General features: G+C 44.2%; 1 protein-coding gene across 7 annotated transcripts in view; it reads left to right on the forward strand.

The window, feature by feature from the left end:
- The window catches only part of pbx3b (pre-B-cell leukemia homeobox 3b), a 55,864-nt gene extending 37,501 nt beyond the window's left edge, over positions 1–18,363 (forward strand). For 2 of the 7 annotated variants that reach the window (XM_047592263.1, XM_047592264.1), the window contains exons 3-11: positions 6,331–6,572; positions 7,535–7,725; positions 8,746–8,881; positions 9,710–9,739; positions 13,578–13,743; positions 14,355–14,432; positions 14,856–14,968; positions 15,772–15,861; positions 17,399–18,363. In XM_047592263.1, coding sequence (XP_047448219.1) covers positions 6,331–6,572; positions 7,535–7,725; positions 8,746–8,881; positions 9,710–9,739; positions 13,578–13,743; positions 14,355–14,432; positions 14,856–14,968; positions 15,772–15,861; positions 17,399–17,491 — 1,139 coding nt within the window. In that variant the 3' untranslated portion in view covers positions 17,492–18,363. The remainder of the gene's footprint in view (positions 1–6,330; positions 6,573–7,534; positions 7,726–8,745; positions 8,882–9,709; positions 9,740–13,577; positions 13,744–14,354; positions 14,433–14,855; positions 14,969–15,771; positions 15,862–17,398) is intronic. The other 5 variants (XM_047592265.1, XM_047592266.1, XM_047592267.1 and 2 more) reach the window with 3 other exon arrangements.
- The last annotated feature ends 540 nt before the right edge of the window (positions 18,364–18,903 follow it).

Consider the following 18,903-nt stretch of genomic DNA (forward strand, 5'->3'; position numbering starts at 1 on the left):
CCGTTTCTTTGTTTATGCGAGCATGTAGCCTTCACACGCACACATGCAGACATGAAAGTATTGCACATGCACAGATACACACTCCGAGAGACAGATGAATGCAGAACACATACACAAAATGCTTCAAGCCTAAATCCTTTCTTTGGAAGCATACACTGAAATATATGGGATTAATAACCCGAATAGCATTATTTTTTTTTTCACCTCTAGCCTTTAAAATAATGCATGCTTGGCTGGGTGTCTGGGTGAAGTTTTGCCTGCGTATTTGCCTGGTTATCGGTGTGTACAAGACCTGCTGTGTGACCTGGTTTCATGCAATCTCCATCTTCTAATTAGGAGGCTGCAGAAAAGGCTGGAACGAGAGGAGGAGTGATTAGTTGCCTTTGGGTATTTCATAAGTGGCTTTCAGTGCCACATTTGCATTATTTGCTTGGGGTCTGAATAACAAATCAGCCTACCTTTGCAGCAAATTGAGGCTAGCAGCTAAAGACCATCAATACATGAAATATAAAATGAAACTGAAGAAAAGAAATAAGCAAAACGTGCTAACACAATATGTGCGGGATGAAATGAAATATTGAAACACGAGATGCAATAAGACTCCTCGTCCGAGTCCAGAGCGGACACTACCGCACGTCTCTGATGAAATGCATCGAGGACGTTTCCCTTTATGCCCGTCACAGATGTCTCCCCGAACAACACGTGAATCTTTGTGTGTTCGGGGCTCGTTCGGTGAACCGGCGGACCACGTGAACCATGCGAGCCCTATGTTGGAGCCCCATGCTGTATGTGTCCTGTAGGGTCAGTCGGTGTGCTGATCTGTAGCAGAGGTCCTGTCCACTCATTTGGCCAGTCTCCCCCCAACCGCTGCGTGCGGCCGCCATCGCCAGGCCTGGTCAGCCATCACTACCACTTGGCCGTTTGCCCACACTGACTCTTAGAGGGCAGGAAACAAAGTGGGCACTCACACGTCCGCGTACAAACACACAAACACACACACACATCCCACACACATGCAATCATGATCACAGCGAGTGACAGTGGCTCTTGTTTACCCAGCCCTCCCACCCGTCCTCGGTCTCCTTTCATCCTCTCCCTCTAGTCTGTCATGTTGTGTGTCACTTCCCACAAATGTCAGTGCCACCGTGGGACAGTGATTAATTTTGGTGTGCCTGGCAAAATGTCTTCAAGATGTTTGTTTGGGTTGTCTTTTCCCACCCGCTTGCCCGCCCCCGCTCCCCGCATGTCTCGGAGTCGTGGGTCGAGAGTGGCAAGCACCCCTCCCTCTCCCCCAACGCGCCCCTCACCCGCCTCCCGCCGCTGTCACAGCCTCCTTTTTAGTGCCTCATCATCGTCATCATCATCATCACTGAGGGACAAAGGCTACCTGAACTGACAGAGATCTTCTTTTTTTGACCAGAGCCACTTTTTGTCACTCCGCAGCATCGCCACGTCCATGCGCTGTCTGTTTAGCGTGTGCTGGTGGTGTATGATGGGAGAAGTCTTGACCCAGCACTGGGGGGCTGTAACACTTCACTGTCAGTGCGGCTGATTAGCTTATCACTCACCGCACTGGGAGGAAATACATCATCATTCCAGACAGGGATTCCCCAGTTTAGGGCACATTCCCTGCCTTCTTTTAGTCGGCATTTAATCACCAGACTCTTTGTCTCCTCCAGTATTTCGGCATCACCTCTAGAGCCAGTGGCTGGCGCTTTACAATGAGACCTTTCTTCCTTCCCAGTGAGTTTTAGTCAAATCAGAAAAGCTACATTACTCGTGTGAAAGCTCTTCTTATTATATGGGCTGAACAGGCAATGCAACATCCAGACACATGCAAGGACACGGATCATTTTCCGTGCGTGTGTGTGTGTGCTGGGGGGTGGGGGGGCATACTGAGCCATCTTCCCAAATGATTCTTTTCAGCTCATTCAAAGAAAAGAAGAAAGAAAGTGAAACACAAAGTGGCAAATGTGATTTGGCTTCCACACAGTGTGGTATCAGGTATGGTAATTACTCTGCCATTAACATTGGGAATAGTTAATGTGTATTAATGTGTTAATGGCATGTTAATTACTGTACATGCTAGAGAGAGCCCGCAGGCATTCTCTCAGTTTCTTTGTGCCATGTGGATGTAGGCCAACCTTAAAAAAAAAAAAAAAGCCTTTAAGAACATCGATGAAAGGGGATCCTTATGTTTCATTTGTCAGAACAAAAGATTTTCAATGGTAATTTGATCCAGCTCCTCGCTCGTATAGCTGAAGGTTACTGATCCAGGCGCCACGACAAAGGGGATGATATGAAGTCAAAGGAGATGTGGAACGCGGCTGTAGTGACACTGGCCTCTTTGTGAAATGGATACTCTAAGCCCTCTGTAGTCTCCAGTGTGTTGCTTTGGCAGCGGGTTTTAATAACACGGTGGATTAGAAGCCCTGGATGGTGAGTGCCAAGCTCGAGTTAAAGCTCACCTTGGACGAGCCTCAGTAACAGGCTAGATGCCACGGTGTTCTTTCTCCTCCTCCTCCCAGACTTTTCTCCCCATCGCGCCGTCTACTCCGTGGCTATAAGAGAGATGACCTTTGCAAATATTGACAGAAAATAAATTCTGCTTCGATTAGTTAGCTTTGGGAGACCTTTGCGGATCAATGCAATTAGATGAACAGGGTGTCGATATGCGGCCGGAGTCGTTCACCGGAGGCAGCGGGTAGGAGAGGAGCTGCAGGAGGTCAGGGTTACTTGTAATGAACAGGATGTTTTGGAAACAGTTGGTGGAAGTAACGGAGCCGCGGTGTGTATCGTCAAACACAGACAGGATCGTGTTACTGCTACACAGAACCCTTTACTATCTGTGAGTTACTGAAGGAGAAATATCATACCAAAAAAAGAAAAAAAAAGGAAAAGAAAAATCTTTGGCTTTATTAGCAACAACCGTTACTCCTCCAGTGTATCTTCCAGCGTCTTGCAGGGCAGTCAGTGCGGCAGAATGAGGTGGAGGAGTCCAGAGCCACCCCTTCCCTCTTCAGCCGGTCACATTAACCCAGCAGGGCTCAGCCTTTATGGCTCTCCTGCTCACACTTCAGTGATGAGAGTAAACAAGCAACAGGCCAAAGGTCAGCTAAGCCCACAGAATAAAAGAGGGCACAAGGGGAAAAGAGGTGGGAGGAAAGGAGCGTTGCCCGAGGCGGTGCTCAGATCACTGTCAGGGCTTCAAGCAGGGAATGATGTACGAGACGACAGCCCCGAACCGGAAATGATTGTAAACAGAAAACAGAGGAGCGCACGGGAGACATTGTCTTTATCTGTCAAATGTGTTACTTCCATTGATCAGATAATGACGGTGAAACCTGTAAAAAGTGAAAAGAGGAACCACCCCTGACTGATAGGGGTGGATTAATCACATCGTCTGCTTTTGTCTCAGCCACACAAGAGAAATGAGGAACATTCATACACGCGAGTGCTTTTGCCCAGCTACCCCGCTTGTATTGTTGAATGACAAATGAGCCCGATTAAGGACATGTGACATTCTTATTATCACAATTTCAGATTTTTTTTTTCTTTACATCATTAAACAGATTCTGTTAATTAAGTGAGTCGGCGTCGTCACCAGGCCTACATGAAATGCCCGGGAACGTTTATAGATTTTTCATTCTTAAGTTTCCATGGCTCCTGGGCTTTACCAAGGTGACACGGCCGCACTTTCCCTTTGCACCGAGATTAATCCCACTTTGACTGTGGAGGTGGATTAGAGCTAAACTCGGGTGCCCAAACTTGTTTTAATACCCATATCATCAGACAAAAACAGGATAAAGATTTGAGCAGGAAAAGCAAAGCAGCATTGCGGTGCAAGAATGTGACTGTGGAATTGCGAGTTACTATACAGATTTGTCAGCCGTACAGCAAATTAAAGATATTATCTTGCTCAAGCTTATATTGTGGAAGTTGTGTGATGATGTTGAGCTCAGGCTGCGAATCCGCAATCTTTAGCTGCTCCAACAAAGGTGAGCAGAAAACGACAGCGAGGCAGAGATATGTTTTTTTATTTATTTATTTTTTCATTTATTTTTAGTATTTATGTGCTTGAGACGGACGCTCTGCTCTCTCTCTCTCTCTCTCTCCAACATGTGTTATGAATGACCAGTCAGAGCTGCTGTGGCACAAATACACCCTAGTGGACTCCTGCAGCACCGTCCGCTTCTCACTGCAGCACAGTAATCATTTTTATCCTGCTGATTTCCCAAATAGAAATGGACACGTATGATAAAAATGTCACGGCCACTCCACATGTCACTGGACTAACAGGATTACATGTCACTTTCTAATGTCTCGCTCTGTTTTCCTTTGCTGTGAATGGCCGCAGTATTGCGCGCAGGAACTTTGTGGTAATATATGGTAAGAGACAAGTAGCTCTTTATGGCCTGTGATTATTTAGTTTGAATGAAACCAGTGATTTATGCCCATTTAGCTGAAAAGCCCTGTAAGTTCCCTCAGCTGCATTTCCCCTGGATATAGAGTGAGTGGAGTGAAAGTGACAACTGGGTTTGGTGTGGAAATGTACGCTGCGTCCCAGAGTTATATTTAATATACCTGACATGAAAAACGTGCCTACCTACTTACCACCACCCGCAGCACAAAGGAAAATGCAGCCTGCTGAGCTCGTGTTGAATCAGAGAGCGGGAGTAAATACTGAATTAGGAAAATATGAGCCACGGTGGCAGACAAACCACCAGCTAGATACACGGCCAGGCATCTGGTCAGTCAGCATTTAAATCACGTGCCATTTTGTTTAATGCCGCACAAGCTGGAAGAGAAACCGTCGGGCCCGTCCAGAACGATAGCTTTGGGTGGAGTTGTGCAAATGCAGTGTGATGTGGGTGAGGGTTAGTGGAGCAGCGGCATATTGTCCACATGGATGGCTTGGCTGTGCGAGCCTGATGGAGCCTTGTCCAGCATCTCAATGTCTCCAACACAAATAGCCACATTCATCCACTCCTCTCACACCATTACACCTAAAAGACTCAAAGCCAGCCGATCCATAAATAGAGGCAAATTTGTTTTTCAGTGGCACTGCAGTCGAACAAAAACACAGACAAAGACGAAAACATCGGGCCACTATACGTTTCCCTTTTTTGAAAAAAAAAAAAAAAAGCAGTATTGTGTTTATAAGAAAGATATAAAGAGGAAAATTAGTGTTTTCTCTCTAGTATTTACTCCTGTGGATAGTGTGCAGGGTCAGTCGGTCAGAGCATGGTAAAAGGGCTTCTCTGATTGCATGCCTACTGGCTGACACAATAGAGCCACTAATCTTCTTATTTAGAATCCAGAGGCTGGCCATATCTTAATGAAGCTGTAATGAGCTGTTGAAAATCCCTGAATTGCGGGAGGGATTATTGAATTGAAACAACTCTGGTAATCATAACGTTCGAGTAGCTACTCAGTATTTACTGCCCATTGAGCCACATTTTTATCCACTTACTGGACTGGATTGCTCTAGCTTGTTTTTGCTGTAATTCTGACCTGCAGTGGTTTTTAGTTTTTTTTTTGTTTATCCCCTGAAAAGCCTGCCATCGTGGTTACATTGCCAGTGCATCCAGGCGTGCATGTAGGCTATCTGCTGTGTGATTACGACTTGCTGACAGGCTGGCGAGACAGAAAACCAGAGGAAACAAACAGCAGGATCTGAAAGCATTCAGGAAACAAAATTCATGAATTAGCACTTTGCATAGAATTGGCTGCAATCATTTAGATTTTTTTTTTTTTTTTTTTTTTTTTTTAACTTCAGCACATTTACTTCACCACGTCTTGCAATGCCATTAAATCGGGACTGTAAAAATAATGCAGCATCCAAACCTGGTGAGCAAACAGAAATGAGGAAAACCGTAGTTACTCTCTGCAGTTCCCAGCATTCCCTGTGTCAAAGACAGAGACAAGACACATTTTCTAGAGGTATAGTTTTCTGTTTAGCATCCTTTCACAGAGTAGAAGTGCCACTTCACCATTGAGCATTTGTCAGTTTATGGATGTTGCTGTCATGTCAGCCTTCCCGTACACACAGTGTGCAGTGCAGTGTGTAAATAAAAGCGAGCAGGCATAGACATGGGCGACAGGAACACAGCGCATACACAAGAGGCACTGCCTCTGCATACCTGCAAGGGAACGCCACATTGAAACACACAAATTTAATAAAAATAATAATGCTTTTAATTGCACTCAACAGCTACGTATATGTTTTGTTTTGTTTTTTATTTTTGGTGAATAATGTTATTTTCCAGTCTTAGCATATTCCTGAATAGCATTAGCTGAACCCGTGGCCCTGTTTGTGTGTTGCTGCAGGTCTCAGCATCCGTGGTGCCCAGGAGGAGGACCCCCCGGACCCACAGCTCATGCGTCTAGACAACATGCTGCTGGCAGAGGGAGTGGCGGGACCAGAGAAAGGTGGCGGATCTGCTGCTGCGGCCGCCGCTGCGGCGGCCTCGGGTGGGGCGGCCGACAACTCCATCGAACATTCCGACTACAGAGCCAAACTCACCCAGATCAGACAGATCTACCACACGGAGCTGGAGAAATACGAACAGGTGAGCAAGTGCCGCCAAGGTTGACATCTTCCAAGAACGGCTTGTGCAAGAAAAAGAAGATTAACGTAGAGCATGTGCTGTTCTTTTTCTCAATACTGAAAGGTTTAAATCCCCATGTGACTGCCAGCTATTTTAAATTTCAGTTCATGTTAAAATGGGCCTATTGAGTTTTACTTCACATTTCGCGTTACTTCAAAACATGTTTAAACCACTTATCCTGTGTATTATCAAGAAAATTACAGAGGATATGTATGAATGTATTGTCAGCTCGGGAAAAAAATGCAGTATTATTCATAGTGTTGATTATAGAGATCCAAAGGAGCGCTCTAGTCATGTGTTAAATGAAAGTATGATCAGTGCCTTCACCTAGCACTTTGAGCCTGCCATTAAACACGGGGGCAGTATGGGCGAAAATAGAAGGTGTAACAGTGATGCCTCAGCAAGCCAGCGAGGTAAATTAGACTAATTTACTCGGCACTCTCCAAGAGAGGAGGTGGGTTTGTGGGGGCACACAACACTTCGCCTGGAGTAAATGCATCTTTCTTAAGGGTGTTTCCAGGTTTTAATTATCTAAATGTAAATACTTAACGAATTTTACTCAGAGTAATGAGCTAAAGTGTGCACTACGTAAATGAGTTATTCTAATTAATCATGTATGAACTACTGGTTTAACGAAAAGCTGTTTAAATTCACTCTGCATTAAGGCCGAGCCAAATAGCAATTTTGCATTTATTCAAAGATGACTTCACCTATTACGTCATTCGCAAACAGTACACACACTATTGTGGCTTTTAACACAAACAGCGTGTATGGAATTAATCTATTTAAAGTATGATAAATGTATACCACTTTAGATCATCAGTCATGGAGCTTTTGGAGTTTTTTTCAAAAAAAAAAAAAAAGAAAACTCATTGCTGCGATTTGAACATTTACAGAACTGACTTTTTTGTCACTCTTGGCAGGCATGCAACGAATTCACCACCCACGTGATGAACCTGCTGAGGGAACAGTCTCGCACGCGGCCCATCTCTCCCAAAGAGATCGAGCGCATGGTGGGAATCATCCACCGCAAGTTCAGCTCCATCCAGATGCAACTGAAGCAGAGCACCTGCGAGGCCGTCATGATTCTGCGCTCCAGATTCCTCGACGCCAGGTCGGTGGATCGCGTGTGTTTGGTGCGTGCGTGTCTGCGTGCGTGCGTGTATTAGGTGGCGCAAAACTTCCACTGCTTCCGCCTGACCCATATAAGCAGATCCGGGGGGTGAGGTCAGAAGTTTCTCCCAATTTTCTGGTGCAGCACACAGTGTGAGTGCTGCATAGATGCATGATTTTAATTATGCTCATGTTCCATGCATTATCCATTTTCAAGACAATCATGCCCTCACACCTGAGAGCAGTTAAGACCAAATGAAACGGGGGGGGGGGGGGGGAGTCATGTGTAATAGATGGAGGGGAGGTCATCAGCAGGTGTTGTGGATTACTCTAATCACTAACAGTGTGGTGCAGTGGGGAGCTCTGCGGCGAGTGGCACAAGTTTGGGCCAAACAAGCCAAGTGGAAGCACATTTGCTGCCCACTGCCTGTGTGAAGCGCAGTAAACAAGGCAAAATAAGCAAATGCTCAACAACATGATAAGTAGTGCCCTTGGGAGGGAAGGGGACCCAGATCTAGTTAGAGTTTGCTTGTTTCTACTGCAGATCCCTGGGGCTGTGGCACTTCAGGAACAATGCTCAACTGTGCATGCCATGATTTCTATAATGTACTGAGATGCACTCCGACTGGGCTTTGCGCTCCATCACGAAGCCCACCCATCCGCTGCCCTAAACTCTACACATTACACGCTTGGACTGGATATTGGAGACCAACAGACCAAATTAAACATTGTATGTGTTTTGCGACTGTGTGTGTTTATTTGTGAGTGTGTGTTGGGAGGGGTGTGTGTGTGTGTGCTTGTCAGTTTATTGGTCTGGTCGGTTTTCTTTTGTGTGTTGACGAGACTCTTGGAGCAGGACACGATATTCTGCTCCTGAGGGCCCTTAGAGCCCATTCCTCATTATTTTCACCATTTATGTGTGAGATTGATTGTGTAATTTGTGCAATCCAAATGGATGAGTTAATGCTGGTCTCACTAATAGGCTTATCCCGGCCCTTCTCTCGTTCTGCTCCCCACTCAGGCGGAAAAGGCGAAACTTCAGTAAGCAGGCGACAGAAATCTTGAACGAATATTTCTACTCGCACCTCAGCAACCCGTACCCGAGCGAGGAGGCTAAAGAGGAGCTGGCCAAGAAGTGCAGCATCACAGTTTCCCAGGTGGGTACTGCTCATCTAACAGTAGCTGGTGGGTAATCAAGATGGGGAAAGGCTAAAGCCTAGAGGGATTGTTACTGTAGGTCACACCACCAAGACACAATGTCCTCTGCTAACCTTGACATTGTGACTGCCTAATGATGCTTCAGTCAAGGCTGCTCCCAGTCAGTCAGAGCAGGGCCACAGGGAAGGGAGGCCTATATCATCTCAGCCTCAATCAAAGCACTATGCTGTCCTTCCTTAGCCGCCCCGACGCTGGGTCCCCTGCCATTTTTCCCTCTCATTCCCATCCACCATGTGTGCTCTCTTTGTTGCCTGGTCAGTCGCTCAGGTCATGAGCTGGGAAGAAAAAAAAAATAAAAAATGGCATCATCCATTACTTTAAGAAAAGCAGTTAAAGTCTGGTGTTTCAAAATCACCGGATGATACAGGGTGTTTATTTCTATGTTTGCTCTTCAAGTAACCTTGCAGGAGTCTGCTAATTCACAGTTATATTCTACACTTAGAAGATGCTTTTTGTAAAGATTCCCACTTTTATATACAATAGCCTCCTGAAGGCAATATCTCTCACACCTAACCCCCACATCCAAAGTGTTATTATCATCCTGTGTCGGCCTTATTCTGCTATGATTGTGACTACTACTATCTAGTTTTTTTTCCCCGTACTCTATTGTTCTGTGGTTGTCCTCATGAGACACGATATCAGAGAAACATGAATCTTTACAATAATCTGCAGTGTTTTGTCTGTGTGGGGAGGGGGTGATGAGGGGTATATTGAGTGTAGTCATGAAGAGTCAGATACTGTAAAAGCCCATTCTTTTTTGCCTTCAGGGGGTGGGAAGCACCATCACAGTATCACAGGTATGTCATAACTTCTCCTGATCCACTGTTTTCATTTTTTGTACCTCCTTTGTTCATGTATGTAATAGCCTCACAGTTTTTCCACTGCACAGAACTTCCCTCCCTCACACTACAGGATCAATGCTAAGGTTATAACAGAGAATATTGAAGTCTGAGTTTACACCTTTAAAAGAGCGGATAAGATCTTTTTTTTTTTTAACACTTACATTCCACTTTTAAGTCACACAAGATGTCAACTGATTCATATCCATAGACTGCACCCACAGTATTCACCATATTATGTGTGTACAAATGTGTCACATGTAATTCTTTTAGTTTTTGGCTATTGTTTACCACATTATCGTTTTGGTTTCTGTTGTAGAGCGTTGACTGATTGTGTGGTCTTTTGAATCTCCAACCTGCACTCTGAGCTTATTTCCTCCCCCCTTCCACCCTCTCGATCACCGCGTGCTTCGCAGTGGTCTTAAGAAACGGCCACCATCCCTTTACAAATGGAGCTCAACGCTGTTTTCTGAGTGCCTCCCAAAACGGGCCACTGTACGACTTCCCATGAGAACGAATCAGTCTTTGCAGAAATTAGAGGGCTTTTAAAAATTCACTTGAACTCATCTCAGGCCCCATTAGTGGCGTACTCCTCGATAAGCGGAGGCCATGGCAGACATTCTTATTGACTTATTCTTAGTGCTTTGGCTCATTTTAAGTGAGTAACAAAGTCGGAGGCTTGACATAATGCCGGGTGCAACATAAGTACGTTATTTCTCACTGTGGCTCAACCTTTCACAGTCACAAATAGCTCACTGTGGTCACACTGAGGGCCCGGGCTAAGTAATTTTTCAAACACCCCCAGACTCTGTTTTTTTTTTTTTTTTTTTGCGGCGCTTTGTTGATTGCACAAGTAGTTCATTAAGTAAACACCATCCGTTGCAAATGGTATGCCAATACCACTCTGCAGCTTTGCTCGATACATCATCGCTGATGAAATACCCTGCGTCATTTTAACAGGGATCTTTTAAAATGCATGTGAAGCACAGTCGTCTCCCCTCCACACAAGAAGCAGTGTCCTTAAATCCCGCACTGATGATCTTGAACAACATTCAGCGAATGCATTGTTGTCTGTTTGCTTTGTTTACCGAATCCTGCTTGTTCGTAGCAAATAGCTGGAGCACAGTGATGTATCTAATGTACACTGTTAACGCCACCTAAGTGGCTCTCTAAATACAAGACCCCGTGCTATTTCCTCTGTCACTTTGCATGCGAATTGCAATGAAGGCATGGGATTAAATGGTTGTGGTTTGTGTTGAGGTTTTACATACGCTCCAGAGCCCACGTTAGATGTAATTCGTGTGGCTGGGACGCTGTTTGACAAGTAAACCTGATACTGATGCAGAGATAAATTTACATTTTCAAAATTTATAAGCCTTTGCTTCAAAGTGACGCTTTTCAATATTTCATCTATTTATTATTAATGTGGTGTAGTGGCAGCTTTGCGTTTGGATTTAAGTCTTACAGCAGGGCATTATTAACCCAGACCGGATCACAGACGGGCCGTGCATCGCTGTACATTGACGGGAGAGTAGTGTTGACCTGAAAAGGGGGTGAAATAGTTTGAATTATTAACAACAGCAGCCTCCCTAGTGGGCAGCAGCAGAAGGAATGGTATCATGTCCTTGCGGAGGAGCCTGCTCGGTCATTATACGATCGCTGCCTTTGAGGCAGCTGATGTCAGGTAATTCAGCCTCACAACCTGGTTCTCAACAAACATAGGAGTCAATTGAATGCATGGCCTGCCACGAGATAAAAGGGAATTAGTTCTGTAGATTGGGTTATGCTCCACACCTTACAGTGCTGTGCATTTGCTCAATATTTAGCTGAACCCCAGAAAGCCAGAGTTCAGCAGGCAGGCGAGGAACGTGTATGCAGAACAAAGAACAAAGTGTGGTGTAACATCCGGAAAATTGTCACTCAGTGTAGTCCCTGAACGCAGCCGTGACACACGTCATCGTGGAGGACAAGAACAGAACAGAAAGTTGGTCGATCTCTCAAATGTTGATGTTTCCTATGTAATCGCAGTAACTTGCAGAAGTTGCTCACACCACTCCTACATTGGTGAGCTATTAAGTCACATCCGATGACAAAAAACATGTGTCTCCGTGTGCAAACACCGCAACTGGCCACAACTGACATCTCAATAAATGTGCATCTATTTAACACGCGGCTTGTATAAACATTTTGTTAAATTAAACAGAGTGACGAGCTTTTGGAAGCATTTTCTGTGATTTCCAGGGGTTTGTGGGCACATTGTGAGCTGTCTAAAAGAGCGAGAATATTGCACCGTCTTTGGCTGTACAATCCACTGTAAGCAGGTTAAGTAAAAAGGATGATGGCCAGGGCTTTCATTGCTTCCAATTAAACCTTGCTTGTTAGTTTAACCTCTAGGTAAACCCATCAAACAATTGATGTCAAGGAAACCCTGCCAACAGTGGGCCTTGCCTGAATGGTCATTAATTTTAATTGCCTAGATATTAAAGATTTAGAGCACAGAGACGTGCGGGATAGAAATGATCTGATGTCCTGCAAATCCAGTCAGTTTTTACGCCACAGCATTGGCGGGCTGCTGGGGATATTAAAATTTAAGCACATGGGTGGAAATTAAATAAAGCGTCATTAGGGGCAGCTGCTCTTTGGCTGGTCCAGCCGTGGGCTGCAGGGCCTGAGAGGGGGGCTGCAGCACCGCGACAAGACACTCTAATTTATAGGACCATTAAAAACAAGCATCATCTCATTATTATTCCGCTGTTATTGCAGAGCCAGCATTCACATATACAACTTTTCGGTGATGCTGGATGTCATCATTTAAGTCGGCGAAATTAACATTTCCAGTTGCTCTAAACCTGAATGTGGAAACGCAGTGTTTAACGTTAATTTAATCTCAGTTCTTCCCCCGTGACTCTGGAGTTCCATTTTACTTCGGTAAATCATGTGGAGCTTTTTTAACACATCAGTTAACAGTGACTGGCCCAATAATCTGTTTACTGCTTCACATGTCTGCAGGTCTTTACCCTCTAACTCTTGTTTGCAATCATTGTAAACAAAATTTGCTTTCCAAATCACTGAGCATGCATGCACACACACTTAGACAACACGCACACACACGCACACACACACACACACACACACACACATGCAATCACTCACTGATGTGTTTGTATTTTATCGTCGTAAAATAAAGGCACCATTAATGAAGGGCAGCTTATTTTTTAGAAAGTAAGGTGATATACGTGCTTGAATAGGACAGGGTGAATACAACAGTATGTAATGTTCTCTTGCATTTGCAATACAACACTGACATTGACGTGCATCCTTAACTATATTTAATCATCGGCGTAATTGCACACATGCATTTGCATAGGGTGTCAATCACGTAGATCCACAGATCAGGAAACAGGGAGAATTGTTTACACGGTAGAATATGATCATTCATATATTTCACAAAACTGAAATGCCTGAATTAGTATCCTTAACAACCCGTCCTGATATGAGAAATGTATATAATAGGCCGACTTCAGTGTCTGCGCAGTAGAAGCCTCTTGTGTTTTAGTTTTGTCAGGAGACAGATCTAAGAGCATGTCATGCTCCCATCCATGAGAAGACACAAGTGGCTCCTGATTATGGCTTAATTAGCTTGTGTACCCAGCGGACATTACTGCAGGGGCTGGGAATTGGGTACTTGATGGACCCAAACATGACATCTTGAAACAATCACACTGCTCAGTGCACGGTGCTGTGGCTGCTTGACGTCTGACTCCTCTGCTCCTCCTCCTTCTGCTCTCCCACACAGGTATCCAACTGGTTTGGCAACAAAAGGATCCGGTACAAGAAAAATATCGGCAAGTTTCAAGAAGAAGCCAACCTCTATGCCGCCAAGACTGCTGTAAATGCAGCACACGCTGCAGCCGCTGCAGTGCAGAACAGCCAGGCCAACTCCCCTACCACACCTAACTCCGGTAGGCACTCCTGCATATAGACAAAACAGATATGCCCTCTACCTCAGCCCTTAACCTGCCGCCTGCTTGCCTTACTCTCTCATGCACCATTCACACAGGCAAGAGTGACAGGCTCTGCTCCCAGCTTGGGGATCACAGTGTCTCCTGTCTATAAGACAGTTGATGCCAAGCAAACTCATGCATAAAGAGAGCGTTCCTGACTTGTGAACCGAGAACACATGTATTTTTGGCAAAGTAAAAAAAAAAAAAGAAAGAAAAAAAAAGAGAGAAAGCGCGAATACAGAATGATGTCATGGGATTTGTTTTCCCTTGACTTTCTGTCAACTTCCTGTCATTTGTAATGTAATGGTATGTAGTCCCTCGGAACGCTAGAGATTTCTTTTGCAAAATAAAGTGGAACATAATTGCTGGGAGCATTTTACCTACAGTGCTAGCTAGCATCATATCAACATGGCATTATGTAAAGTTCACACTGAATATTTTAAAAGCCTGGCGTCTGAAAGGGCATATGTAGTCCAGTTTAATGAGTAATGTAATGCTGAGTTTGGGCTAGGTTGACCTGCGTCGGGATGTGGTAAGCTTATGAAGTGGTCCCTTTTTCTTGCACCCAGGATTCCAGATGAAAGATGAAGAGTTTCAGCTGGATTCTGCAGAGAGCAAAAACACTCTTTTAAGCAACATGTTTACTGGTACTGGTCTTTTCATAAGCTTCTTATTGTCCTTGTCATTTACCATGTGATACCTCCCTGCCAACCGTAGACTGGAAGTAGGTGATGTGGAACAATTGGGAGCTTAAGCGACCAACCACATATAGAACCGGCCCCCTTGTGTTGTGTGATTTTCATTTCATTTGTATTCACCCCATTCGTAGAAAAAAAAAAAAATCTTTAGTCCTTCTGCATATCGTCCTCCTCTGTTTGGCTTTCCTTCCCTCACCTTTGTAGTTGCTTGCTTTATGGGAGTCTTTCTTCTGTGCTTGTGTCTGCCTGAGTGGGGTCTGTATACGCAGACCCGTGCGTGACGTGCGTGTCTGCATTATTTTTGCGTGCGTGTCTGTGCTTTCCCTTTATAGCCCTCTCATGTATTCAGCTACTTACATCTTCCCTTTCCAGGTTCTTCAGGTTCTTTTAACCTCCCAAACTCTGGGGACATGTTCTTGAGCATGCAGAGTCTGAATGGGGATTCTTACCAAGGGGCACAAGTCGGAGCCAATGTACAGTCACAGGTAGGATCAACAATCAGGGACAGTTCCTGACAACCAGTGCAGAGAGCTGTCCTTGTCTTGCCTGTGTACTGAGCCATCCACAGTGCAGTCTGAAGCACATTCAACCAAACATAGCAAATAAGAAAAGCACGCTGCTCGCAGTTCAAATTACCGAGCGAGGCCTCCCGTAACATCCGATTGGCCGAAGTGTTTGCTGACTATTTCGCTCTGGATGGAATATTTTGGCAGCCAAAATATAATCCCACCCCACTGCTATCATGCCACAAAGCAATATCCTGGTTACTGTACCAAACATTTTGTGAATGCATTTGGCTTTGACTTGAGCTCTTGGGTTGGTATTGGGTTTTTGGTACGGCGTTTTCCCCTTTTTTCTGTGCCCTATACTTCTATCTTCCTGTCTCATCTTGTTATTGTTTGTCGTTGACGTCTGCCATTTTGTCATTTTAAACGCAGCTACACAACTGACACACTCCACACACTCGCTATCATGCACTTATAGAAAAGAGAAATGCTCACGGTTAAGGTAATTTTAAGAAGCCGTAGTGATTTATTTTTTTATATCATTATTATTATTTTGACTTTTATTTTATTGTTTCGTTTATCTGTAGAAAATATGAAGATTTCAGCATGCTCATGACATAAGAAAATCTATTACCAGCGTTATGCGGTTAGCACATATCTCAGGAGTTTTTACTTTCACACTAGTTAGCATCTTTTGCTTCACCGAGCATGCTTTAGAAATAGCGTTGAACAGCCACGAGGCACACAGTTGACCACCTTGTCCACCTTGTCTGTCCCTTCAGGTGGATACCCTGCGCCATGTTATCAGTCAGACGGCAGGATACAATGATCCTCTAGGGGGAAACACCATGTACAGTCCACATGGCTTGAATGTAAGTAGAGGCAGGCATGAGCATTGTTTTTTTTAATCAAATTGTATTACTTTACAACCGTACACGTATTTTAGCTTCCCACAGCATGTCCCATACAATATTAGACACAGTGTTTTGTCACCTGATATGAATAAAGGTTGCATTACATGAAGCATGTTACACAGCAGGGGGAATAAAATCACCCGCTTTCCTTTAAGACGTATTAATACTTTGCTTGACTCAATCCAAAAAAAAAAAAAGGGATTCAAGGCACAGGCATATCTGTTGCATTTCAGCTGTTTTGAAATGCTTCACAGAATTTTCCATAGACTTATCTCCTTGATAAAATATGTACCACGTGATGGCCCGCAGCCTTTCCCAGACATGAATTCCATCTTGCCTGATGAGGTTTGATATGGCGCCTTTTTGTAAAGCAGCGCATAATCTGAAGCTATCAGGGTAAAGATTAATTTCACTGATGAGGGAGGATGAAGAGTGACTCTCCCTACGCCGCATCAGAACCGCGGCATTTTCTCCCCGTATTGTTATGCCTGTTGGGCGAAATGCACGCGTGTTTTGCGGTCTAATGTTATTTAAAGCTTAAGCGTCAGAAAGAGGTATTGCATTTGCAGAAACGGTGCAGAAAATTAAAGTAAAAAAAAAGATTTGCGTGAAACAAAACTCACGTGTTGGCTGTAAACAAACTGTGGTGGCTGTTGCAGGAAATCACTGCTGTTGGTGTCATTTTGGCTTTGCTGCAGCTTTATTGCTATAAGCTCTTTAGGCATGTCAGCTCCTAGCAGGATCAAGTGTTTTTCACTTTCTCACAAGGTTTCTCACTTCCATGTGCAGTGTAGACCTGCGCCTAGTGGCTCACCACAGCTCAGTATGATCCCCCACTAAAACCTTAACTGACAGAGCTGAAGAGCACGTGGGAAAGAGAGAACGAGAACAAAAAAAGGGAAGTGTCGCAATAAAACACGCCGAATGACGAATTGTGGCAAAGCCCCTGGTTTTTAGTAGAAGCCCGTGAATTTTTCTTACAGATATATTCACACACACTAACCTTTAGCTTTGTTGGCGGTGACGTAGAGGGATCCAGCAAAGGCTAGGTCACGCCCGGAGCAAAGCAAAGTCAGGCTGGCTAAGACTGGCTCTCTTGGAGAGGCCCTGCCTTGTCACTTCCACTCAGCTCTCCCCACCTCACCCAGGCCGAGCCCTCCCTCTTCCTGACTGACAGGAGAATATGTAGCGACAAGCTGTCGGTTGCTGCTGAAATCTGCTTAGACACTGATTTCGGGGACTGCTCCCATTGGTCAGGACACAAGACAAATTTGTCTGGAAGAGTCTCTTTGCTGATGCTACTGTAACGTAAAGACCGGGCTAATCACTCGGCATCATCGTATCTGTAACATTTTAATAGTGGCTGACACATCCGTGCGATCAGAATCCAATTCTTTGTCTGTTCCCCTTCCATTTTTGGAGTGTCTAGGGCGCACCAGGCTCGTGTTGCAGAGCATGTGATTGTAATCTCAACCTTTTCCCATTTGTGTCCTAGGCTAATGGGGGATGGCAAGATGCAACGACTCCGTCTTCTGTAATATCTCCAACAGAAGGACCTGGAAGTGTGCACTCTGATACCTCGAATTGATCCGCTGTTAATGCATCTTCGCCTCAAGCAGGGCATGGACTTTTTTAACTGGCTGACCCAACCGCAAAGAATATATTTAAAAAAAAAAACACACAAAACAAACAAACAAAAAAAAACAAAAAACTTTTCACAACAGATTGGTTTTCCTGTAAATTTTCCGGTGACCATGCCGCACGCATACACATGACGTCCTCCATTATGAACACCAAGTGTTTCCTGATCGCTCAGTGTTTTCTTTCTGTGCTCATGAATCAAGTGTAGTCGCCATGCTTTTTATTTGTTTGTTTTAGGGGTAAACACGCGCGCGCACACACGCACACGCACACGCACGCACGCACGCACAAGCGTACGAATAGACACGTCCCACAGATGTTACTCTGTAAACTTTTCAGGATAATTATCTCATCTGAGCTCAAAATACCGGATGACACTCGTGTAATTTCCGTGACATTTTATGACATTTTAAATGCCCATTTGTCTGATTGGTGATTTAATTACTACATCCCATTTTGATAATTGGTTTCCCTTTCAGTCCTTACAATACATAGATTAAAGCAGTTGTTTCTTTGACTGTAATGTGCTCCCAGTCTTGTCCGGCAACTCAACAATGCTGCTGTTGACAGCTCAATGGCAGCTTTGTAGTTACTTTCAAGATTTATTTTTGCCTTACAGCTGTATACATTAGTGCGAGGAAATGACTATTCAAACTCTGGAACATAAAGAAGTGTAATTGATTGCTTGACTACAACATGACACCGTTCCATATTTTATAATTCGATGTTTAGTATGTACATATGTAAACATTTTTCTTTTCTTTTCTTTTTTTTTTTTTCTACTGCTTATGGAAATAAAATCCTCCCCCGCATAGTAGATCATCCCGTCACGGCACACAGGAGCAGGCCCCACAACAAAGAAAAAGTTGTACATAATATAGCTTAAGAGTAATTATACACGCCACCAATCGATACACAGCTTTATTACCTCATTCATAGAAACCAATCATTTCTAACATTTCTGTAGCTTAGAGTGCTCACTTACTACCTCTAAACAATATCACCAACATCGTTTCTCTGGCCCTTATTTCATGTTTTGCTTTCAGTTTAATTTTTTTTTTTTTTCTTATGTAGTTCTTTTGATTACATCTTGTAACACTGTAAACCCTTCACTCTCTATGTAATCTAATGTATATTTTAATCTTTTAATAAAATGATGTTGCCGTACCGCAACTTAAAATAACAAAAATAAAAAAAATAACAATATTAATACCATGGAAAAATACGACGGGGAAGGGGGAAGAAGATGTTGTTGGTCTGTGGCTTTTACGAAGGGGGGGGGGGGGGGGGGGGGGGGGGGGGGGGGTGTGATGAACATTGTTGATAAATTAACACCAAACAGTGAAACTGTTGTAAATA

The sequence above is a fragment of the Mugil cephalus genome, chromosome 8, assembly GCF_022458985.1.
Source record: "Mugil cephalus isolate CIBA_MC_2020 chromosome 8, CIBA_Mcephalus_1.1, whole genome shotgun sequence".
In the NCBI taxonomy this organism is placed as follows: Eukaryota; Metazoa; Chordata; class Actinopteri; order Mugiliformes; family Mugilidae; genus Mugil; species Mugil cephalus.